The sequence below is a fragment of the Patiria miniata genome, unplaced genomic scaffold (genome assembly GCF_015706575.1).
Source record: "Patiria miniata isolate m_02_andy unplaced genomic scaffold, ASM1570657v1 HiC_scaffold_3, whole genome shotgun sequence".
Lineage (NCBI taxonomy): Eukaryota > Metazoa > Echinodermata > Asteroidea > Valvatida > Asterinidae > Patiria > Patiria miniata.
The window spans coordinates 38,711,175-38,738,122 of record NW_024037069.1 but is presented as its reverse complement, the minus strand read 5'-3'; the positions used below and the strand labels follow the sequence as shown (position 1 = coordinate 38,738,122).

Genomic DNA, 26,948 nt, shown 5'->3' with positions numbered 1-26,948 from the left:
ACACACCCACCCACCCAGGCTTGTTTATGGTGTAAATCGAAGATTTTCTGCTGTTCCTCTTCCCTTTTCCTTTGTTTATACTCATTGGTTTTTGCACACGTTTTCCAATCGAGGTCGTCCTCGATTTGGTTCCTGTCCTGAGGAAAGTGTCCTCAATTCATCGATGATGTTGCACGTGTGTATCCTCGATTTACACCATAAACACGCACGCCGGACGATCCTGCCAAGTAGTCACGTGACAATAAGGTTGAATCAGCCCTGCGTTTGCGCAGAACCGTGCGGATATAACGTTTCTTTCTTCTTTGTTTTCAGTCTCAGCTACATCTCTAGATGCCGAATCGTTTAGAGGCCTTTATTCCAAAACCAAATGGACATATTCTAAACTGTTTTTTTTTTCAAGTTGTAGGAGTGGATGTTCGTCAGGGATCAAAAATATTATCTTGAGGCCAATTTAGAGACGAACTCGATGTTTTAGTCTGCCCCCCCCCCCCCCCAGCTGCCTGCAGCCACCATGAGAGTTTAGCTTTCCTATAAAGTGAATGTCAATTAATAACTATTTCAGACCTACATCTCGAGCAGGACAAAGTGTACCGTCTTGTGGTCTTTTCTTTTGATCAATCGTTATTATCAGGTTATTGTACTATTTTCTTCCAAAAATATCCACTGTTTTAAAAGAACTCATGAAAGCTCTCGGATGTTGTATTATTGCTGTAAATACATTGTGAATATCAAATCGCTCTGTATGCGCTATTTTACAAGCATTCAAGACTTCATAGAATAACCTCCATCTTGACTTAATGAACTAAGTAATACATCACGTAAAAAACATTTAATACAAAACCCCCGTAATCTCTGAGTATATAATCTGGCGATGATTTGTGTTGTCTTTATCAAAAGATTGAAACTGAATGAAAGCCTTTTTGGTACTCCAACTGCGCGTGCGCACATAAATATCTGGCCAGCACAGTGACATCATTGACAAACAATGAGAAATAAAGTCCAGCCCTCAAATGTGGCATCAGATGCAAAATGTCTATTCGTGATAGTAAAAAAATGTTCGCCTTAAGCATGCATATCGTCTCAAGGAACTGAAGAAAACTCCTTATTACCAATCAATTTCACTGGAATTTTTGAACTATAAGGGTTTAACAATGTTTTGCGGTATTTTGTTTAATGTTTCATCCATGTGCGAACAATTTGCGAACATTTCTATGTGCTTTTTTATTGCATGTAAACATTGTGGATTGTAGAAACATCGAGTTCCGCATAATAAGACTTGTGTAGGCCTACACAACTACTCCCGAGACCAAATTGTTAGGTCGAATCTTTAAGTTGGGTCCATTTAGGCCAATTATTTTATTTGACTTGATAATTAGGCCAAATCGTTATGTGCACATGAGCATTTTGGAATACAGAACTATTCAACTGATGGATTTAAAAAAAATCTAACCGTTTGAAAGAAAATATGTATCGTTCAAAATGATAAGCGATCTTAGTTCTTAATTCTTTCTGCACTGTTAATACCGCACTGCTCCATTCTACTACATCAACTCAAGCTCAATCATTTTGAAAAAAAAAAACACACCCAGCGCTTTCTACATGAAGAATGCACTGTGCATGCAACAAAAGCTAAGAAAATCAAAGACTAGATCAGGACTAGATATACGGATGCTATGGGATGCGCCCTAATAACAAGCACAAAGCCATCCTGATGGATTCACTCACTTTACAGAGTAAATACAAGGGCAGTCAAGCCTACAGCCGCAGTAGTGAGGAGATTGACCGACACCGACTCAGCTCCGTTGCAGAATTCACCAGTGCAGCAACAGATAGTGGCCTCGTTGCCTTGATACTGAGCCGAAGCGCACCCACCCGCGCTCGCACAACCAGCAGTTGGGAGACAGCCTCTCACCGTGAAGGTCAAATCAGTTGAACCTAAGTATGTTTTCTATTTATAAGCAAAACAAAACAACAAAACATGTATGTCTCACTATTACTTCGTACGTGCGGAAGTAGCCCACAAGGGCCATGCACAAACCGCGGCCAGGGGATGTTCGTACCCATCGGGAAGCCCTACCTTCCCCCGCCCCCTTTAAAATCTTGAATTGAACAAGTTGATTGTACTGTTTATATGGCTTAAGTGCCCCCTCAGGCCTCGGAAGTTTAACCCTATTACGCTACTGCTCCACCCACCCACCCCAATACGCTACTGAAATACGGTATTTGAAAACTTACACTGCAAGAGTAAGCTCCACCTGGGCAAGTCTGTTTTGTAACGGTTGGATCAGTGGTGGATGTATTGAACGGATCCAGACAGCCAGGGGAAGTGCCAATTAATCCGTCATCACAGAGGTAACACTGGAGACCCACGATACTTCCTGCATAACGTCAAATGCAAAAATAATGGTAATACAAAATCGACAACTATATTATGATTGTTTTACGGACTCATTGACTCAAGCTCATAAAACACAAATCAATAATGTGGTAAGGGGTGACGTACTACGGAAGCGTTACGACACCATTTTGGGGTATATGCCGTACCCCAAAACAGACAGGAACGGTACTTTACATGTTTGCTAAAGCCTTTAAAACAACATTGATAAATTGAAATTAAGCTGCTTCATTGTGTTCTTATTCCTCCATTGTCTGTATAGCCCTAAAGTGGCCTTATTACAGTGCTCTTGTCTCATTACCCCCCCCCCCCTTATGAAAACAAGTTTTTCAGTGAGGGTAGCTAGGGACATTACGGACACACTCTCGCAAAATGTGGTCCGGCAGCTTTCTATACAAAAACCTCGTTGGCTCGGGGTTTTGTACGTAAACCTTATCAGTCAGCTGATCACGCTCAATTGACTTCGGCCAAACCGCAGTCCCATCATAAGAAATAAGTTAACAATGTTAACCGGACCATTTTTCCAAGAGTGTGTCTCTAATGAAACAGCAGACTTTTGGAGAAACAGGCTGTATTCACCTGATTTGAGTTGATAAGTGCAAGCTATAAAAGGGGGGGGGGGGGGGGAGGGGGCAGTGCTGGGGGGGGGGGGGGGCAAGCCACCGTGATTGGGATCTGTTTTCCTGTGGAAGGGGATATTGACTATTTTCCAAGATATCAAAAGGACTATAGGACTACGTCAGTTTGATTGTTTATACGCCCGTTTCGGTTTCAAAAAGACAGGGGAGAAAAAGAGCAGATGCTGAAAGCCTACCAATCAAGCCAAGCATAAGAGTGAGTTGTAGCAGCTTCATGGTGTAATTGTAGCTATACTGTTGTCACACGGCAATGAACCCTGCATGATCAAAACCAGGTAATTAGATACAATTTTATTAATACAAGGGGATCCTGGGGAATGCCCCGTAAACTTTTAAAATCAACGATGTCATAATATAGTCAGCGGCTGAATGAGGGGCGGGGGGGGGGGGGGGGGAGAGGGTGGCAACCCCCATCTGTCGACCCGCTACTGGTACCAGATCGACTAGATTAAAAAGCACCTGTACCGTGTACAAAAGATGGTGTTCAGGGGAAAGGACAGGTCTAGATCCTTTGTCTAAATTTGGATGGGTGGCGTTATTTCAAAATACCAAACAATGATGACAGATATTAGTTGGATTGATGAGGAATTTGGGGCCGGGACTACTATAAGCATAAAGATTTCACTTGTTTACTCTAATTTGGGACTTTCTCTGAAACTAATGGGTGCACACCAGTATATAGACCAAATAATCGTCCGCCCAGCTCATGAATAAATGAGTTATACACTCAAACTCTTCTTAGTATTAGGTAGTTCTGAGGGCCATACATGATTGGGAAATTGACGAGATATGGCAATTCAGCTCTGGCCCGGACTTGGGGCTTCCAATTCCTGAAGTGAGGGCGCTATTTAGCCATGTTGTGTGTGTGGGGGGGGGGGGGGTGTTGGAATTTACTACCTTAAGGAGACATGCACACAATAGGAAACAAAAGATTGTATACGTCTCCGCAAGAACATTTCTATAGATGAATACGTCTCCACAAGAATTTCACGAAAAAGATATATGGATTTTACTCAAAAACTAGGAATTTCCAAGGTAGGTTGATCCGTCGCAAATGGAAGAGTTTTAGAAAAGGGATATGTAGTCCAAATTTCAGCCCAGGAAATTAATTCTGGTTAAAATAAGAGCATTTTGAAACTTTAATTTCAAACACGAAAACTTTACTACACGAGAACAAAGAAATGTCTCCACAGGAATACAAATTCCAGAATGTGGGGGGGGGGGGGGGGGGGGTCTGTTTACAAGCGGGACACTTTTCCACTTTGGGAAACATCACTTTTTTTATTGGGTGTAAGGAACCGTGCCGGGGCAAGGGCGACCTCATTTGTCCTTTCCTAACTGTATGCATAATTATGTAGAAGTGACGTACCCATTTTTCAATAAATCGGGGTGATTTACATATTCCTATGTAAAACAGTGCATTTTTGATGACCTTTGTGCTTCCCGCACGAGGACGGTTAACAGTTGTCTTCGTCAACACGAGAAGTTAGTTCTTAGGTCAATCCATTGCAATTAATGCGGGATTATTATATAATTTTATACTTGTCCATCTTGATATTGTATTAATATTAAATCTTGTGTAATTGCAAGCTTATGACTTGAATTTTCATTGTCTGGATGAACGTTAAATAGAGGTATTTGTTCTCGCGTATATATATTCCGACGAGTGACTCGGCAGCACCTGGAAGTTGTATATTTTCTCGGTCTTTTTGGAAGACGTCCTTCGACTGAGCACACCAATATATTCCTGTCAATAGTTGTGAGTTATTTTGTGCGTCAGAATGGCTTCGCCGTGACTGCCATGTTTACTGTGGGATAGAACACTAATTCCCCAAGAATGCACAGTGAGTATCTTTAGATGTTATTCTCGCATATTATGAAAGAAAATGAAGTTTGTTTGTGTAAACTCTCACGTGTTTGCGATACATGCTGCAAGGCAGGTGCGTACGTACAGTTATCATGTTCAGTACAGAGTGAGTAAAATTTATTTTTGCCAACTTATAAACCTGTAAACCTTTACATTGTGCAGGCCAATTACTCAAGAGGAAATGGTTTTCAGTAAAAGCGTTTGCCTAATTTTTTTATTCATACAGATGCGAGTAAATGCTTAGAATTTGTAGTAAAAGCAAATGCTTTTTCGCGATTAACATTAATACATGTAGTGTTTTTGCGCAGAATTACTTGCTTTATAATTTCAAGGTTCGAAATATGACAAGTAAATATTTGAAATCTGAAGCATTTACTAATTCTTATTCATATGAAACAAACTAAACGCTCATAGTGTATAGCAAAGTCTAAACGGTAAACAGTAATTATTTTTAGATTTTAGCAAATGGTTTTCAGCAAAAGCGTTTGCTAATTTTTATTCGTACAGATGCGAGTAAATGCTTAAAAATTGGAAGTAAAAGCAGATGCCATGTTTTATTCATACGAACATGGTAAAATTTATACTTTGTGTGAACTTTTTTAATATAATTTTTTTCGCGATTAACACTAATTAATGCAGTAGTTTTTTTGCGCAGAATTACTTGCTTTATAATTTCAAGGTTGCCCCAACCCAGCCTTTAAATGACAAGTGCATATTTGAAATCTGAAGCATTTACTCCTTTCTATTCATACAAAACAAAGTAAACGATTATTTTTCGTTTTGACGAAGTGTCAAATATCTGTAGTAATTAATGTCTCCTAATTAGCCTAAACATAATTTTATGAAAACAGAGATTTTGTTTTGGCTATTTAACTACTGGGCTATCGCATTAGTTATATATTTTTTAAATTTTGGTGGAGAAAAGTACGCGAAAATGCGATTTGAAAAATCGACCAACTTCAAACGTGATTTTCTCGAGACTTGGTTTGCAGCTATAGCTGTGTGCACATATACAAATATTGAGTGGCTCAGCGTGGAATGGGAGGAATATTATCGCAAGATAAAATCTGGACTTTTCCATTTCACGAGGCGAAGCCGAGTGAACTGGAAAAGTCAAGATTTTACCGAGCGATAATAGTCCTCCCATTTCACAATTTAAAGCCACTCAATATTTGTTTTATATAACTGACATATAGATCCTTGTCATTTGATATTATATTTGAATTTTTTTTTTCAATACAAAACTGGAGGAAAATGTATTTATCTCTTCCAAACCACCCCTTTACGAAAATGTTTGAACCCAACGCTGTAGCGCTGGCTCTTTGGAACAATACGCGCTACCCGCAACGCTGAACGCGCTCACCAGCATGCATTTGCACACAAATACCGCGTCATGATCCTAACTGTTGAAAAGTATTTTCCATTCCCCATGGGCGGATAGTACTTTTTGAGCCGCCGCGTGAATGGGAGCAATAACGAATGTCACGTGATGTGAGTTCCACCATTCAAGTGACTAGGATCTGTATGTCAGTTATATAATCGTCACTTTGTCAAAACGGTGACGCTATCAAAATTGACATTTATCGTAACCAAAACGGAAAGCGGCACGCCAACATTGTGTGCGCAGCGCGTACAGTCTCAGTGCGCCTTTCCTATAGCTTCGCCATGAGCTTCGCGCGCTTTTAGTGTGGTTCCCAGACCAAAAGATTCTGACTATTTCTGATGAATCTTAGGTCCAGTAGCCTCCAGTAATACATTGTATTACAATTAACGTCACGTGACTAAAACGGGAGGAATTTCTCCTTTTTCCGAATATTTCCGAATATTTCCGTAGTTTGCCGAATTTATTTCGTCGACAATCGGATAGCACCCGAGTATTTCCGAGTATTAATAAATGCTAATTGCTTATAAATTTTTTTAAAAAACGAGTTGATTATTAATATTCCTTGCTTTCAATTAGAAAAATTTGAAATATAACGACGATTTCGTACTCGGATCGTATGCGAGGGGCAAACCTTTTTCTGCGTCATGTACTGTTTTGAGTTTGAAGACCGTGAGGGGCATTTTCCAAACCTCGGCGTGGTCTTCATTCGGCTCCGCCTGCTAACAGTGCTATTTGGGTGCCTAACTTCGAAGATTCCAGATCAACATTAGTCAATATTTTCTTACAGAAATATCAAACTGTATTATATTACGAAACAAGTGATTTATTTTAAAAATTTGATCGGAACATTAAAAGCTATAAGTGATAAAGCGAATTCGGAAACGAAGCCGAGTTTTTAAAAAGGGCCGTCAATGTCGTCATGTTTATTTTTAGCCACGGAGGCTGCCTGACCTACAAGTTAGACTTGAGCGTCGGGAATAAATGTCAGGTCTGGGAACCAGACTACGCGCGCTTTGAGCTAGGCCACGTGCTGCACGTCAGGTACATTAAGCTTTATGACTTTATGTTAATTTTTTCGCGCGTCCACAAGAGACTATAAAAATGGTGCCCATTCATCGCACAATGAATGGTGGCGCTGCCGATCTAGTCATATATCTATGGTCAAAACACAAATCGTGGAAGCTATCTAAATATAGCATACAGCAATGAGACTAAATACAGAAACAGAACTGGCATTGTACATGTTTGTCAAGTTTAACTCATTTCATCTATCAATCATAATCCTTGCCTTCGGCTGTAAGGCCCTGCCATATTTTCAATGGGGAGCGCCAATAAAATCCTAAAATCATTCACACTTTATTAACTAATGCACCCTTGTCACGGCTATTTCTTCTTTAGGGGGAGACCGTTCGCATGTACATCACAATCCTTCTTTTTGCTAATGCAATTTTTTTTACGGAATTTATTTTGGGGGCTAGACAAAATGTTTGGGGGGCTAAAGCCCCCCCCCCCAGCCCCCCCCCCCCTAGAACCGCGCCTGCTCGAGCTTCGACTGAAGTGGTTCTTTTTCAGACTATTCCAATCGAAAATGAGAGTGATTTTCACTCTAAAACGTCTAGTCCCTAATTTAACTCTTTGGAATTTAGAGAGTAGGGCACCAGACCTAAATAATAACAGATGACCTAGATGAATAACAGAGTAAAAAATTATACATGTTATAATGACGTTTAAACAACGTCATTTCGAATTTACCATTTAGTATAGGCCAATAGCGTAAACAGTGGCGATAGAAGCAGGGCTGAAATGGGGGCAGTAATACTACCGATAAATGAGAACCAACCCTGTTTGTAGGGCTATCATGCAGGCTGATAAAGTTGAAGAGTGTTTGAAATGGTAGGATTGAACTCATCACCCTTACCAAATAGTTCGTCATCCTGATAATATGCTGTCGGGATGACGAGTCAAACCCCTGCCATTGTATGTTACACACCGTTTCAATCTCGGTAACGTAACAAGTTTGTTAGGTGCCTAATCAGTTTCCCTCTGTGGCCCATGCTGATTTGAATTTGTTGAAACAAAAAGCCATAAGCCTATCCCATCTTTTAGTGATCACTGTCTGCCATTTCCCAGGTTTGCAGGTTTGCTAGTGTTTCCAGCATCGTGACTATAGGGCTACATGGCTTGTGGGGTATGGCTTCTGACTAGCGCCGTTGAACTTGGACACTAAAGAAAGATAGCTCAGTTGGAAGAGCACCGGAACGGTATTTGTATTCCGTAAGTCGTAGGTTCCACCTTCGTTTTTTAGTGTGACAAACTTGTTAAAATCAGTGATATAAATCTGGACGATAGCTCACCTGTACGGTATTCTGACCAGTCCAAGATCCAAGGCACCACTTGTCCGCTCTGCCAGCGTCGGTGGAAATGAAGCGAGTGCTCTGCCGCGCCCAGTGCCGCCAGATGCCGGTATTTGATTGGTGCACGGTTACGATAGATCGTAAATGATTACAGACAACGGGCGTGACATGTCGGAATGTAGTCGCAGACAAGCGGTACTAGAGTCAAACCTTGTACAAGCTCAATTGGTGTACTGTAGGCAGTGGCATTATCGGCGACTTACGGAAGCAGTAGCAAAGGTTGCTGAAGTCTTGAATATCCGCATCGCGACCTGGAAAACTTAAGTGACGTCATAGCGATGACGTGCTGCGCAGTGGGTTTGACATCCTCGAATATCGTTGCATAAAACGTTGGTATATAGATCGTAAATGATAACAGACAACGGGCGTGACATGTCGGAAGGTAGTCGCAGATAATCGGTAGAATACAACTTTGCACAAACTCAATTGGCTTATTGTAAGTAGTGGCATATATCGGTGACTTACGGAAGCAGTTGCAAAGGTTGCAGAACGGTCTGGAATGTCTGCATCGCAGCCTGGAAAACATAAGTGACGTCATAACGATGACGTGCTGCGCAGTGGGTTTGACATCCTCGAATATTGTTGCATATAACGTTGGTATTCTAGCCCATGTTATCAAAGTAAAGTTTTGTTTAGGGTTTAATCATCATGACTTTTGCATAGGCTTGTTATAAACCTTCGGCTTAGATACTTCACCTTGTGTCCTGCTACTTTATTGGACACCGTCGATTTTGTCGACTGACAATAGCCCAACACTGTTAAGGGGGGAGTTGTTTGAAATGTCACTGATATTTATAAGGAGCTGTCCTTAAAATATAAATATCGGATTTTTGTCGTAGAAAAACATCCATTACAAATAAAATCAAAATTAACTGAAGATTAGCCTTTGTTGAGTTACAAACGCTGGGTGATCGGGCCGAAAACAATTTCATTGAACACTGCCTAGTTGTGAATGTTTTTGTTATGTCGGAATAGAAGAAAGTATCATAAAATTTAACCTTTCCCGTAAAACCATTCGTATTAAATTTAAAAAAACATCATTTTTTTAGGGTACGATAAATTTCAGTACATTTTATGTACACGTACTGTCCACATTTTTTCTAGTTTGATGACGTCAGCAGTTAAAATGTGCAAACATTTTGAGGCCCAAGGTCAACATTGTACTGGTTTTTATCATTATTTTGTGGTACGAACAAAGTCATTGGACACGGATCAAATGGCGGATTTAAATTTTAAAGCAAATAGAAAACTGATCCTTTTCAAATTCTCCCGAGAATAGCTTCCGGTATGATGACGTCATGATTCTGAAACGTTGCAAAATCACTTGCGGTTGTCCAAAGAATAAGTAGGAGCAAATGATACAATAAATAGTTTAACGAGTGAATTCTACTGAGATTTAAGCAAGTTCAATTTTATTTGATGTGCCGCTAGAGGACGTCCTTTCGGGTGATGACGTCATCATGCCATTTATGTGTAAGGCATTCCTCACTGAACACTGCCATAATTCATTATATCCAGGGGAGTAGCACGGTCGTTTTTATAGGGGAGGGGGGAATTTTTTTGAAAAGGGCACTTGCACATCCGTTGTGAAATGTAGACAGGTTTTATATATCGTGCTTTACAGTGCGGTACATGTGCGCAATTCTGAAAAAGTCACCCAAAACGGCAGCTGCCACAAAAAAAGGGCACCACTTCTTTTTGGAAAATGGCACTTTTTCGGAAAAAAAGGGCACTTCGTAAAACAAAAAGGCACTCTTTACAAATTATTGGGGGGTAAATACCCCTTTACCCCCCCCCCCCCCCCTCCCATCCTGCCACACGTCATGTACATGACTAGCACTATGCGTGTGTTAGGGACAACGTATCATACTCGACCTGCCTCGCGCAAGCGAGGTGAAGTTTGTGCCGTGCGTAGTCTGGAGTACCATCCGTTGTTATTGAGCGGTCATTCCATAGAGACTATAGGCTACACGTACAAATAGTGGTTTACCATAAGCGTGCTAAATGCAACTAGGGTTTAAACGACTGGAAAACGGCTGCTACCCCAATCCGCGATGAAGCAAAAATAATTCACATCATGCATTAAACGAAAATGTTCGGAAGGGCATTTTGTCAGACATACTTCAAACATTTAACATGATGGAATAGGCCTGAGTTTGAAAATATTATATCAAAATGTGTTTCTAGACTCTTTAGATACGAATAAGGTGTTTGAGAAAGGATGTTTGAAAAGTGTGATTTTTTTCTTTTTTAAATCTGCTTACATGATGCACGTTTTGATAAACCCCATTCCCATCTCTACTCCGGCTCCGTCGTCGTACACATAAACTGGTTCCTGTACATAGTATGTGCATCTAATATTTCAAAAAGACTCGAGACTGGACTTGACTTGAAAAACAATTGTCTTGGGACTTGACTTAACTTGTGAAAAAAAATGACTCGAGACTTGTCTTGACTTGCTGAACTTTGACTTGAGGCTTGACTTGACTTGGAAAAAATGACTTGGTTACAACTCTGCTAACTGATCACAATCAAAGAGCACGGTAGGGATACTCCATTCACTCAACAAGTTATGGTTCAAAGTAATTATTCAAATTTTGACCTCCAATCTCTTGTTATTTGACACCTGATGACGTAATGATGACGTAACCATTTCTGTCACATTTTCGGACCAGGGTTCAAGTTCTACCAGGTTTTATCATCATTCCGTGAATCGTGTGGAAGAAAGTAGGCTCGTTTTGATTTTGAAGCTTTTGTCTGTATTTTAAATTCATTAAACTTTGACTTCCGGGATACCCGGAAGTAAAGGTCAAGCGACTTCATGTACCAACAAAAAATTGTCTTGTATCGTAGTGCACATTATGCGCCTATCAAATGTTCCCCCCCCCCCCGCTGCCCCAGGTCCGATGTCGGGATTTGGTCACGTTTTTCATGCCCCTGGGTGGGGATTTTGGCCACTCAAATTACATTGTTAACATTGGCGAACTACATGGAAAGGCAACCACTAGTGCGCCCCACGTATTTATGTCGGGGCATGGTCGGGGATTGTCACTTTAATTTTGCCTGAGGGTGGGGATTTTGTCACTTAAAAGTGACAATCCCCACGTCTTGGGTGGGGCAGCCCGAGGGGGGGGGAGGGGGGAAACAATAGATAGGCGCATTATACAAATGAAATAAGCGTAAAACTTCACTTAGCCTAATCATTTGCTGTTAATACTTCAATTTGGGTTAAAGGGGCTCTCACCACTTTATTTGGCTGTTTTTGAATTAGGGACCAGGAAAATATGAAGTTTGGACCCACAAAATAAATTTGACCTGTAATTACAAAATAGTACTGACGCTGCAGCAAGAGTTGAACTAATATAATACCAGGCCACTTTTTGACCTTAAATTTTTCCCTTTTTAAAAGAAATCAGTGAGCTGAGACTGAATACCAAATACACGATTTCCAAACTAAGCCTGTGTGAAAATATTGAAAAGCAGTTACAATAATATGCCAAGGACACTCTGTTTACAAAGTTGACTAACCAGGGGGTGGCAAAAATTATTGAATATGATTAACAGTACACGCATACAATGAAAACCATGAATAGAATCGCATAATGGGCAAGGTGAACTGAATACGTGTTTTCATATACTGATGGGACAAAGTGACACTGCAAGTTTTTTTCCATTCAGTGATGCATTCAGCGTTTGCTCAGCGTTTTAGTGTCATGGCGGGTTAGGCCCTATGCGCAACGTAACGCTGGGGCTTGACTCTGCTAGATTTATTCTGAAAAGGGAAACATAAGTGGAAAAAAAAAACAACAAATTTACCCTGAAAGAGTCAAATGTACACTGCTCGATCAACAGAAATAATAATGGATTCGTAGCATTCGGCGGCTTTAATTTCAATGTGCATCACATGTTCCTTGTGCATGCCATATCCTCAGAAACCATTTCCATTTTGCTTAACGTAGGCCTACATGCACGTTAATCGATTACCAAACATCTATGACGATCTGGTTCCCGATCAGATGTCACGATGAATTGCTTCAGTTTGTACCCAAGACACTACATTAAAAATTAATCTCTCAGCATCATTGCAAGACACTTCGGTATGTATAAAATACAAGATTTCTGACAAAATGTGACGGTGTTCAAGGCGGAAAGGACAGGAACAACAAAGTCAAAATATTGACTGGTTTTCCTTGTTATTGAAAATTTACTAGGGAATTTAGTTAAACACGAAGTTTCATACTATGACTAAAAAAAAGTTGTTGGATTCGAATCCAATTTCATTTATTTGCATAACTATTTTTCCAAAGTCAAAAATACTGACTGGAAAAATCTAGTCAGATTGACTAATTTTCAGTTGCACCCAGCTGACCCTGAATAGTTATAGTCAAATTAAATGGTTCTCGTCAAATCTGACTAATTTTTTTTTAGAGTGTATTTGACCACCGATTTTTATAAATGACCCTTAAATGGGGAAGATGAGCTATATTTTCGCATTTTCAAGTTAAACTTCCGAATAGGCTGACGCGCACATTCTGTACTGCTTCAGCAGTGATTTCCTGATTCACCTAAATGTCTTTAAATTTTGAAGCCTTACATTTTCAAGCTGAAGCGAGAATTCCACTTTTTTATGCAAAAACTGATTTTTGGCGACCCAATGTAGGTAGTTGTATGAAAACATTAAAATAACGCAGGCATAAAAAAAGGGAATTTCACGGACACAGTATGCTGTCCGAAACGTTGAGTCCAAACCGGCTCTTCTCAGAACCATCATCACAAACTCACAAAAGAGATTAATTTCAAACAAACTTGCCTTGCTGTACTCCTTGTTAGATCCATTCTCTCGAGGGATAAGAAATCTATTCCCATCGTTTATTAATTTATATATACAGGTCATACAGTTAAAGTTTATGTAAACTTGTATGAAAAGTCAAAGAAAAGTTACTCCCATGATCTATTTGACACCAAGTTTGTGTTAGCTTGCCGGTAACGCCCTAAAAAAAATATCCAGACAAATATGTTTATTTTGTAACATTTTGTGTTCGTCTGTCGGTCTTCCATGCTGCTATTTTTACTTTCATGTACCTTCAATGGTACTCTGTTTAATTAACCTGTTTATTTGTTTAATTAAACTAATAACACACATATAGTTGCCAAATATGGCACTAACAAGTTTGAGGTCGGCAATTTCGTCTTTAAAAATCTGGGTACGTCGGGTTACCGAACACACAATTGTCCTGGAGACAACAGTACCAAAGTACAGAAAATCGTACGCAAGAGCTCCCCAGCAAGTATCGCTGACGCCATTATGATTCCAAAATTGTTCACTGTGTCACACAGTGAAATAACTAAACAGCGTCGTTGTATTGTGAACACATAAAAGCATTAAAGTCGCGTTCTTGCACACTTTCTGCAAGTCGACATAGATATCCTTGAACCACTGCCCCTGCTTTGCATAACAAGTGCATATGAATTAACGATTCGACTTTTATTCAAAGGAATTTCCATGTACAATCACCAGACTCTATTCAGTAAAGTCTCCGTCAAAACGAAAGTAAACTTGTGCACAAAGCACGGCCTCTACCATAGCCATCGTACAGTGTGGCAGGGACACCAACAAGTAACAAAACAACTAAATTTTCAAATAATGTTGATAAATATTGTGATTGAATTTCGTTAAAAGATACTTGTTGGTGAGGTATCACAGGACATTCCTGTGACATGAGCCTTCAAGATGAAAAGTTTATGTGTGGGGAAGTATGTTACCAAACATGACTGTGTGATTCAACAGCAGTTGTTGATGCGATCCCTGAATTTACAACACTCCGTTTATTCCCATGGGCACCAAAGATAAATACCCCAATTTAAACAAATCGGGGAACATACTCTCAACCCTCACAGGTGATCAAAATATACATCAAATGAAAGCTTAATTAATCCTCTCTACCTTTTTGGAAATCTTTTTTTTGGGGGGGGGGGGGGGGGTTGACCTATGACTTCTGGGTGATTTATCCCTCCCTCCAACGATAATCACCCCATCGCCATTTTGAAAAACAAAACAAAAACAAACAGATTCCTTCCACTCTATATCAAAATAAATTCCTTTCAAATGTTTTGTTCAGAAATCCCAAGTTCAGGGACATGGACCCTTCACTTCTACAAAATACAGACCCTCAAGTGCAGGGGCCAAAATTCTTTATTATTACAGATAAACTAGTATACAATTCGTAATTTGGCCGGCTTAGGTCGCGCCTATTTGGGCTGCCTCTCATATGTACTGCGATCGGGAAATCTCCAGCGTAATAAAGACTTGAAGAAACTTTATTTGATTTATTTGATTCAATTATTTTATTTTAAATCTTAAAACATAAAATAAAAGCTAAAAGTTGGACAGGCTGCCACGGATATGTAAAAGTAAAAAAAAAAACAATTGTCATCAGACGATTATCCAAACCCCTGCCAATAAAACAGATTTAAAATTCCATTCATACAAATTAAAGTACTATTGAAAAGTAAATTGTACAAATCATACGAAACCACACGAGACGAGACATGACGAGACATTACGAGACGAGACAAGACGGGGAGATGAGACAAGACTCAGCAAAAAAATCATGGAGTGAAACATTAGACAAATCAGACAAATACAAAAATATAAAAACGAACTAATGAATAAATACTCTTACAACCCAACAAACAAACAAACAAACACCCCAACACCCCAACAAACAAACAAAACAAACAACCAGACTCACGAGAATGAATGACAAACGGGCTAAAAAGATTTTTACAAACAAAACAAAACAAAACCGAGTAACAAACGCAATCCCATTCACCAGAGAGAAAAATGCAAACCATAAAAACAAACAACCTAGTTGACATACATAGGTCTACACTTACACTAAATACACACACTAAAGAAACAACAAGAAAATACCCGGGAACAAAATGAAATAAGACACAATTTTACATTGACGATAAAATAAATATGACTGCAATAATTCCTCCCTCAGTTTTGAAAGAAAAGATTCACAACCTTCTATAGTTAAAACTTTTTCTAATTTTAACACGGTGACTTCGGAGAACATCAATGAGGCAATCGAACAGTTCTCGTATCTTGTAATCCATGTGTCTATCAGCTCTAAGTTTCAAGTGGTGACACGTTAAAGGATGTGCGACGGAGCTGCCCTGCAATTCATTCCTGAAATTATTGTTGCATTCCCGATTTATTTAGTTCATTAACTTTATATTAGAATCAACATTATTATCTATGATAACGAATTTGGCGGGAAACAGAGCTTTCACACAGTGACTTTACTGGTTTATTTAACTTTGTGGGGATTCTTCCAACGTCAGGCTTTCCCTTGGTTTCAACACTGGTGTCGGAGTCTCACAACACTAACTGGGGGAACCAAGTAAGCCAAAGATTCTAGCTGAACCGAGTGGGCACGGTACGAGCTATCGCTTCGCAGAGACGGCCGGACTGAAGCGGGAGCGGACCGCTACAGTGACGGGGAAGCAACAGCTAGACGGGGCCAGCGAGTGTACCGGATCACACTACAGTTCGAGCCATGGTGTGCATGGTCAACCGTGCACTGTGTAACATTGAATACATGTTTAAACGACAGGACCGTGGTTATACCATGGAGCTATAAAACAGCTGAACAATACAGGGGAATGGTGATCGAAAGCCAGGCGGGCCGTCGCGGTAACGGCCCAGCCCGCTATGGTGACGGGGCTAGAACGCCGGGCAACCGCACTGCAGGTCCGGGCTAAAAGTAGCAGGGCGTTCAACGGTAAATTGAAACCGCACCGCACGATTAAAACTAGTAAGTACCTGCATGGTTTTTAAGTGACGTCGCAATAAAGGCAGGCACTGCATACACCACCATCTTTTCCTCAAAAGGATTTGGTTAAAGTGGTCAGAAAATGCCTCAGATCGCACCACAGAGCACCTATAGAACCCATTTTTTTTCTTCAAATTTTGGGACCCACTTGTTTGGGGTACCAACATTTTTTTGCCCCCCCCCAAAAAAAACAATTCTAGATCCGCCCTTGGTGAGTGCATTACTTTTTTTTCTGGGGCCGATTTTACGAAAGGCTAAGACTCGCCTAATAGGAAGGGTATAACTAACTCGCCTTAAAGCCAGAGTCAACCATTTGCAGCCATCCGAAGAGTAACTGGCGTGATTATTGTTGAAAACATACTTGGTTGAAAGATAGTAAGGGGACTAAACTCCATGTGAAATTATTCTTTCTGGCAAGCTGTCATTTTGTAGTAATCAATGAAAGAAGGCCTTTCCAACGGTGCGTCTTAAGACGCACTCACTGTAGGAAAATTTAAATTAGTAGTTCGTTTTGATTGGCACAAAGCACACGCGCGTGTAGTTTGCTATAATTCGTCGGATCAGTGCGCGACATCGCGTATAGCTGCAACCGGTTCAGTGAGAACGTATCTCGGACGCTGAATTCAGGCCCAATTCAAAACATGATTCAGCGACTTTTGATTTGAAATTGAGATCCTAGAATGCTGTTTTTCTCGGAATATACAGCTGAAGCTTAGTTGTTCAGCATCATTCATTAGATTTTGAACATTTTTATTGCTTCAAACGAACAAAATGCACAAATTACAAATGATGGACTATATCTTTAAGTCCTTAAAAGAGTTGCAAGAAAAAACGACTTTCGTAAAATCGGCCCCAGCCCTGGCTCTCAACCTCCTTGGAGGGAGCGTATTAGCACTGCACTTCGGGGATCGATTCGCACAACAATATACGAATAATGAATGTTTGTGAGTGCAATGATAAGAATAATTTCATGAGGTGACAGATGAAATGTTCGCCTCGTGAAATTGAATATTTCATCTGTCACCGAATGAAATTATTCTTTCCATTGCACGAACGACGAACGTGAAACAATTATTATTTGTTTTATATAACACCTGAATAAATCCTTGTCATCTGATTGGTTGACTTTTAAAGGCCAATTTATTAAGGTTAAAAACTGTTACAAAAGTTCGACATGTTCATTATGTTTTATTAATGCAAACAGTTCAACAGGTTGAGAACAATCATATTCAATGTATTTGAAACAGCGCCACCACCAGCAGCAGTGACACCGTGCAATGGAAGTTCTATTCACCGTGCAATAGAACTTCCATTGCACTGTGCGCTGCGCGCCACGCGCGCACCGTGCGTTGGTACGAATAATTCAATGGCATGTGAACAACGATCCACCAATCACATGATGGGGATTTATTCAGGTGTTGTTTAATATGGTCTGTCGTACAACATTGGTTGTTAATGTCATGATTAATGTTCAAAAACGCTCTTCTGTCCGAAAGGGACATAAGACCCAATGTTTTCAATCTGCATAAGACCCAATGTTTTCAATCTGCCCTGATAAGATTGCTCCAAAACAATCGCAGAATCATCCAATTCGCTGCATGGATTTCATCAAAGCTATAGGTTTACTTCGTTGAATCCACCACGCAGGTGAGTTATAGTCTATGATTGGTTGCACAACTTCTGAATGAACGGTACCATTGGCAAATCGGCTGGTACCATCTGTCGATGGGGGCGTTGTTCAAAACCGACGATTATGCACAATAACGGACAATATGTGGCGCTTTTCAGGGTGTACATGCGCGAAATTCAACAAAAAGGCACTCGTACTCGTAACAACAATAATAATTAATAATAATACCGGAGTCTTATAAATATAGCGCACGTATCTACTAACAATTAGCTACTCTCAAGGCGCTGGTAATTATGTCTATTTTTAAGGACAGGTAAATGCAGTTGATGAGAAATATGAGACCCATTATGTAGCACCTTGATAAGGGTTTACAAAGTGCTGAGGCGCATATTGCAGCCACTTCCAGAAACACCGGGGCAAACCCCTTCTCTTAGCGATAAGTGTTACTGGGTTCTTTAACGTGCAATACCCAACACACGGAACCTACGGCTTTACGTCCCATCCAAAGGACGGAGCAATAATGGTAAAGTGCCTTGCTCAAGAGCACCATGTTCCGAAGGTCAGGATTCGAACCCATGTATCACGGCACACGAGTCGAACACCGTAACCATTGGACCACAGCACCCCAGTAACGGCCGCTTGCACAAAAAGGGCACGATTTTTTTGGGGGGTGGGGGGGGGGGGGGGGGGGGGGTAAGCGCTGATGAAAAAGGGCATTTGAATGGAAAATACCCCCCCCCCCCCGCTGGCTACGCCTATGTTGTAGAAAATGCGCGATAAACCACCGCTGCGATAACTCGCCGTCGCAAGAGGGCCTTATCACGACGAACCGCTATCACCCACCAACCAACAGAAACCGCTTTAATAGGGAAAGTGTTAAGAATGGAATTGGGGAAAGACGTTGACATTTCATGGATAGAGTTAATGGATAGGGTTAGCTGTCGACAATGGTGTCTTATTTTTCGCGAACCGAAATTTTGATGCTGAAAGAGACACCAGAAAACTGCATAATTGTTTGTACTTTTTATATTCCATGTTTAAACAGTAAAACCGACAGTTTTATTCACTGTAATCCGTCCTTCATGATTGAAATCGTTAGCAGTTAACAAACAAAAAATCGATCCATAATATTATGTGCGACGTCACTAAACAGTGGAACGACATCATAGCTGATTTTTTTATTTAACCCTTACAATTTTGCAATTGTTTCTATACAGAAAAATGTGTATCGGCCCAAGAAAACATGATTTTCCTAAGATATATTTTCAGCAAAATGCACGATCTTCTACCGAAAACCGTAAAGTGTAAATACAAAAAGGGCGAGGGCTGTACCGCATTAGATAAGACTTTCTTCTCCATCAGAATAAGAGGTGGTAAATATATTCACGTTTCCCCCATTATGAACTACTTTGCCATGGCCAGAGAACACAGTGATAAAGCTATTACATTTTGCTATCGGTTGATATGGTCCTGCTTCGTTTTGTAACATTAAGACCCCACTCTAACAAAATTGCCAATTAAAACGTGGTTCAATAATTATCACACTTTTCTAACACAAGCCATTCGTCATGGTAACGGCATAACGGAGGTGACTCTTGCTTGCACTTTTCGTGTAAAGAAAAATTCTACGCAACGTCAGAGCTGCTGGTTCCGTCTCACACACATGTCAAGGGTTTCGGCAAACCTCACCTTGATACCTTTTTTTCATCCACTTGGTCAGCAACCTGAGTTTTCTTCAAGCCCGCCTGACTGGCTGAAATGGCGTCAGTCTTGTTACATCCGACTCCCTAACAGGATGAATTGGTTTGAGGCCTCGGAGGCTTGTATTAAACCGACCAGGAGGCAGCATGATTGTGCCCAATTCAAAGGAGGAAAACCTCTTCATCTGGGAGTCATTGGCAACAGGTACCGGTGGACTCTGGATTGGCTGTACGGATGCGGCTCAAGAGGGTGTCTGGCTGTGCGAGGTCAGCCTGCACAATACATAAACTGGCATCCGAACTACTTTTAGATGAAAAAAATACTGAAATTGTTCCGTCCGTTCGAAGTATATTACCATTTTAACGCAATAACCCTAAAACATCTTTTGTCAAAAAAAAGCGATTTCAAGAATCGCCGTCACAATTGTCTTCAAACATCACCAGCCCAAAAACAAATTCAGTTTTAAGAGTTATAATATTGAACAAATTCCTTTTGAAGGCCCGTCTTTAAAGAACAAAATTATAAATCATATTGTTTGCATAAGCACGATTGCTAATAAAGCTATTGTGTACTATACAGTTGTTGACAGTCTTGTTGAAACAAGTATTCTGTGTCATTTTCTTTGTTGTTCCAAACAGTCAGAACACACAATAAGTTGCTTTTTTTTTGTGTGGACGAAACAGGTTTTTGGGCCATTGCGTGTAAATGGTAATGTTTTTTGAACGGATTGAGCAATTTCAGTATTTTTTTGCTGCACATTCCATTTAATATGTGACCTTTAAAAGTGACTAAAGTCTCGTTAACAAAAAGTGTACAAAGTCTATTGGATTTGACACATTAAAAAAAATCCAAATAAGCTCACGTGATGTTACCATGACGTCACTTAGTGCTGCAAAAACTGTTCATGCGTATTCACATGTTTATTAAGTGTGTACATGTACTCTTTCATTCGGTTAATGTTGTAATTTGCATAACAAATTCAGATACCTTAAGTGTTGGCGTTACAAAATTCAGATCATATTACTTGTCTTTCAGGTTTTAGGTATTGGCATTAAAATAATAAGAGCATTGCATGAATTCAGTGAGGTTTCATGTTTTATTCCCTTTTTACTTTCTGGGTTAGTTTTGTATTGTTTTTGGAATTGACTTGAGCTCTTATTTGGAATGTTTAATTGGCCCAATGATCAGGGGTAATAATAATACTGTAAGCGCTATGATTTTGTTTACTAATAAGAGCGTTCTTAAAATGCCGATTATTATTATGATTATTATTAATTACAAAATCTTCAAGAAATCCACAAAGCCGGGCAAAAAGAGTGAACTTTATTTCAGTGATAACTAAAATTGAAATAAGAAAAGGAAAACAGAAATTTTGGGTGTACATTATCGCAAATCATGTGGCAGGGTTTTATTTAAACATGGACATTCTGTAGAGCTAAGTTCAAACATTTACTTGTAGAGCACTCAATGTCTTTCTTTATTAAAAAAAAAAGTTAATGTTAATTACACCCAGTTGCAAATTAAAACATATAAGGTCCATCTTGGTTGCCGCACAGAAATAACACGCATCCTTATACAAAGCAACATCCCTACATTTTGTGAGGGATTATCTGGATAAAGGTTTTGTATTTTTTAAAAGAAAATGTTGAAAAAAAAATATTAATCAACATTACATACAAAAACAATAGGATAGTGAAACCATGGAACTCAGATCCCCAAACCCCCCCCCCCCCCACACACACACACTCAAATACTCAGGAGAGTGCAATATACTTACTAGTTAAACCCTAGTCCATAATAAACTCCCTCAGTCATGGAAAGTTCGTGGTGGAAAAAAAACAAATGCCATGCAAACTAGATAACAACGCCGTCACAATTTCGTATGCCCGCGATTGCCATTTGCTAACATTGTACGTACACTTTACCTTGCGCACGCAAGTTTAAACTTGCGCAAGGGTCTTAAATTGCAATCGCCTTTGCGCAAGTTGTAACGTGCGCGCGCAAATTAAAATGGCGCGGTGTGGTTTGCGTGCTTCGAGAGTCACTCTCGCAAGTTTAAACTTGCGCGCGCAGGTTTAAACTTGCGCGTGGGACTCAGATTGCGCTGTTTTGGGACTCTCGTACACAGTATTGAGAGTCCCAAATTTTCAGACTAGGGATCTGCCAGATCTGTACGTGCCCATGCACAGTATTGAGAGTCCCAAATTTTCGGATAAGGCAGAGACTAGACATCTACGCCCAACTTTTGTTCATATTTAACCAATCGGGGTATGTATGTTGGGCGCAATCAGTGGATGTGCTATCACTTGATTGCACAGAGATGATCAATCGACCGATATTGCAGCCTGATCGACCAATCGCGCAGGCCGATCGCGCGCCCAACATTGGCGTGATTGACCGATGGCGGCACCATCAACTGATAGCACAACGTGATCAAATGATCCTGTGCACTGATTTACCAATCACGCCAACCGTGTACGCTTCCAAACAGAAATAAAGTTGCAGAGCAGTCTGTTTATTTTCTCTGATTTTTAACAAGGTAAGAAACTTCCAAAGTAAATATCACATAGAAAAAAAATAAAACAGTCAAGGTTTCAAATTCAAAAGAGACAACTTTTCTCAAAATTTTACACCAGCAAGTGGGTATTTGAAGCTGACAAATACAGAGGAATTAAGTCCAGTAGCTGAGCCATGTGTATTGGACTATGATATTTCAAATTCAAGGACAACTATAGTTGGGCCGGCCCAAATGGACTGACCAAGTTGGTATGGAACGCCAAAGCCGCCTTCTATAGTACGATTTCATTCCATAATCAATTTCATTATTCCATTCGGCGATTTCATCATTCCATTCACATTTTTTTGTCTTGACAATCACATTTCCCAGCGCACCATTTGGAATTCACAATTGTGAGAGACATCAAATAATCTTTTATTTATGCACCAGTGTCAATCAGCAGGGCAAATCACATGTCAATAAAGGAAGTAGCACGGAGAATTTTTTTATTTATTTCAAAAGATCATCATTTTATTCATTATGTATAGAATCTCACACAGCTTGAGAGCATTTACTCATTGGAACTTTCTACTGACCCATCCAGGCATTGAAACTGTGAGTGGTTTACATGGAAGAAATATTCCCTAAGTGAGATATCCTCAGAAAAGATGGTAGTGTTTATTATAGGAATGTAATATGAATACCACCGACGTTCTAATTTATGTTGACCCACAAACAAAAGTTTTACTCACCCAAGTTTGCAATGCCGAAACTATGACACACACACACACAGAGACTTGTTTCACATACCTAGTGTGGACTTTCCTTTCTTTTCGTGTAGTTAAGGAACACCAGTGGAAAAACTCATTTTTCTCAAACTGTGAAAACTCTTACAACCCAATTTTTTTTCAATGATTCCCTTTAGTGTTTCTCTTCATTCTGCTACGGATAAACCTAACCCAAAAATGCCTCTAAACCTGTTTTCCAGAAATGGGGAAACACTGTGTGGACGTGGGCAAGTCCACACTTCGTCGCTGCTACCTACATTATGTGGACGTCTTTTGTTCGGAAGTCCACACTGCGTATGTAAGACAAGCTCAGGTTTGTTTATGGTGTAAATCGAGGATTTTCTGCTGTTCCTCTTCCCTTTTCCTTTGTTTATACCCATTGGTTTTTGCACACGTTTTCTAATCGAGGTCGTCCTCGATTTGGTTCCTGTCCTGAGGACAGTGTCCTCAATTCATCGATGATGTTGCACGTGTGTATCCTCGATTTACACCATAAACACGCACGCCGGACGATCCTGCCAAGTAGTCACGTGACAATAAGGTTGAATCAGCCCTGCGTTTGCGCAGAACCGTGCGGATATAACGTTTCTTTCTTCTTTGTTTTCAGTCTCAGCTACATCTCTAGATGCCAAATCGTTTAGAGGCTTTTATTCCAAAACCCAATGGACATATTCTAAACTGGTTTTTTTTTTCAAGTTGTAGGAGTGGATGTTCGTCAGGGATCAAAAATATTATCTTGAGGCCAATTTAGAGACGCACTCGATGTTTTAGTCTGCCCCCCCCCCATCTGCCTGCAGCAACCATGAGAGTTTAGCTTTCCTATTAAGTGAATGTCAATTAATAACTATTTCAGACCTACATCTCGAACAGGACAAAGTGTACCGTGTTGTGGTCTTTTCATTTGATCAATCGTTATTATCAGGTTATTGTACTATTTTTCTTCCAAAATTATCCACTGTTTTAAAAGAACTCATGAAAGCTCTCGGATGTTGTAGTATTGCTGAAAATACATTGTGAATATCAAATCGCTATGTATGCGCTATTTTACAAGCATTCAAGACTTCATAGAATTACCTCCATCTTGACTTAATGAACTAATACATCACGTAAAAACATTTAATACAAAACCCCCGCAATCTCTGAGTATATAATCTGGCGATGATTTGTGTTGTTTTTATCAAAAGATTGAAACTGAATGAAAGCCATTTTGGTATTCCAACTGCGCGTGCGCACATAAATATCTGGCCAGCACAGTGCGCCCTCAGTGAGGACAGACTATTATTTGAATGCAGTGACATCAGAGGCGGATCCATTGGTTAAAGTGGTCAGAAATTGCCTCAGATCGCACCACAGAGCACCTAGAATCCAAAAATTGTTCGGGGCCCTTAAAGCGGGCCCCGAACTCCACGCCGTAATTTTGTTGACCCACTTTTTGGGGGGACCAAATATTTTTTTTGGCCCCCCCAAAAAAAATTGTGTTCTGGATCCGCCCTTGAGTGACATCATTAACAAACAATGAGAAATAAAGTTCAGCCCTCAAATGTGGCATCAGATGCAAAAGGTCTATTCGTGATAGTAAAAAAGTGTTCGCCTTAAGCATGCATATCGTCTCAAGGAACTGAATAAAACTCCTTATTCCCAATCAACTTCACTGAAATTTTTGAACTGCGGTATTTTGTTTAATGTTTCATCCATGTGCGAACAATTTGCGAACATTTCTATGTGCTTTTTTATTGCATGTAAACATTGTGGATTGTAGAAACATCGAGTCACTATTTCGCATAATAAGACTTGTGTAGGCCTACACAACTACTCCCTAGACCAAATTGTTAGGTCGAATCTTTAAGTTGGGTCCATTGAGGCCAATTTTTTTTTTTATTTGACTTGATAATGAGGCCAAATGTTTATGTGCACATGAGCATTTTGGAATACAGAACTATTCAACTGATGGATTAAAAAAAAAATCTAACCGTTTGAAAGAAAATATGTATCGTTCAAAATGATTTAAGCGATCTTAGTTCTTAATTCTTTCAGCACTGTTAATACCGCACTGCTCCATTCTACCACATCAACTCAAGCTCAATCATTTTGAAAAAAAAAAACACCCAGCGCTTTCTACATGAAGAATGCACTGTGCATGCAACAAAAGCTAAGAAAATCAAAGACTAGATCAGGACTAGATATACGGATGCTATGGGATGCGCCCTAATAACAACCACAAAGCCATCCTGATGCATTCACTCACTTTACAGAGTAAATATAAGGGCAGTCAGTCCTACAGCGGCAGTAGTGAGGAGATTGACCGACACCGACCCAGCTCCGTTGCAGAATTCACCAGGGCAGCAGCAGCCAGTGGCAGCGTTGCCTTGATATTCAGACGAGGCGCACCCATCCGAGCTCGGGCAAGCAGAAGTTGGGACACAACCTCTCACCGTGAAGGTCAGATCAGTTGAACTGAAGTATGTTTTCTATTTATAAGCAAAACAAAACAACAAAACATGTATGTCTCACTATTATTTCATACGTGCGGAAGAAGCCCACAAGGGCCATGCATAAACCGCGGCCAGGGGATGTTCGTACCCATCGGGAAGCCCTACCTTCCCCCGCCCCCTTAAAAATCTTGAATTGAACAAGTTGATTGTACTGTTTATATGGCTTAAGTGCCCCCTCAGGCCTCGGAAGTTTAACCCTATTACGCTACTGCTCCACCCACCCACCCCAATACGCTACTGAAATACGGTATTTGAAAACTTACACTGCAAGAGTAAGCTCCACCTGGGCAAGTCTGTTTTGTCACGGTTGGATCAGAGGTGGATGTATTGAATGGATCCCGGCAGCCAACGGAAGTGCCAACTAATCCGTCAGCACAGAGGTAACACTGGAGACCCACGATACTTCCTGCATAACGTCAAATGCAAAAATAACAGTAATAAAAAATCGACAACTATATTATGATTGTTTTACGGACTCATTGACTCAAGCTCATAAAACACAAATCAATAATGTGGTAAGGGGTGACGTACTACGGAAGCGTTACGACACCATTTTGGGGTATATGCCGTACCCCAAAACAGACAGGAACGGTACTTTACATGTTTGCTAAAGACTTTAAAACAACATTGATAAATTGAAATTAAGCTGCTTCATTGTGTTCTTATTCCTGCTTGGTCTGTATAGCCCTAAAGTGGCCTTATTACAGTGCTCTTGTCTCATTACCCCCCCCCCTTATGAAAACAAGTTTTTCAGTGAGGGTAGCTAGGGACATTACGGACACACTCTCGCAAAATGTGGTCCGGCAGCTTTCTATACAAAAACCTCGTTGGCTCGGGGTTTTGTACGTAAACCTTATCAGTCAGCTGATCACGCTCAATTGACTTCGGCCAAACCGCAGTCCCATCATAAGAAATAAGTTAACAATGTTAACCGGACCATTTTTTCCAAGAGTGTGTCTCTAATGAAACAGCAGACTTTTGGAGAAACAGGCTGTATTCACCTGATTTGAGTTGATAAGTGCAAGCTATAAAAGGGGGGGGGGGGGAGGGGGGGCAGTGCTGGGGGGGGGGGGGGGCAAGCCACCGTGATTGGGATCTGTTTTCCTGTGGAAGGGGATATTGACTATTTTCCAAGATATCAAAAGGACTATAGGACTACGTCAGTTTGATTGTTTATACGCCCGTTTCGGTTTCAAAAAGACAGGGGAGAAAAAGGAGCAGATGCTGAAAGCCTACCAATCAAGCCAAGCAAAAGAGTGAGTTGTAGCAGCTTCATGGTGTAATTGTAGCTATACTGT

At 40.3% G+C, this 26,948-nt stretch overlaps 1 protein-coding gene across 1 annotated transcript; it reads right to left on the bottom strand.

The window, feature by feature from the left end:
* Positions 1 to 491: 491 nt before the first annotated feature.
* Positions 492 to 8,706, bottom strand: LOC119738431. Its single transcript, XM_038213327.1, has 4 exons — positions 8,639 to 8,706; positions 3,210 to 3,290; positions 2,236 to 2,378; positions 492 to 1,948 (listed from the first exon to the last, which is right to left on the bottom strand). The coding sequence occupies exons 2-4, from the start codon at positions 3,247 to 3,249 to the stop codon at positions 1,727 to 1,729; spliced, it is 405 nt and encodes a 134-aa protein (XP_038069255.1). The 5' UTR covers positions 3,250 to 3,290; positions 8,639 to 8,706; the 3' UTR covers positions 492 to 1,726.
* Positions 8,707 to 26,948: the final 18,242 nt, after the last annotated feature.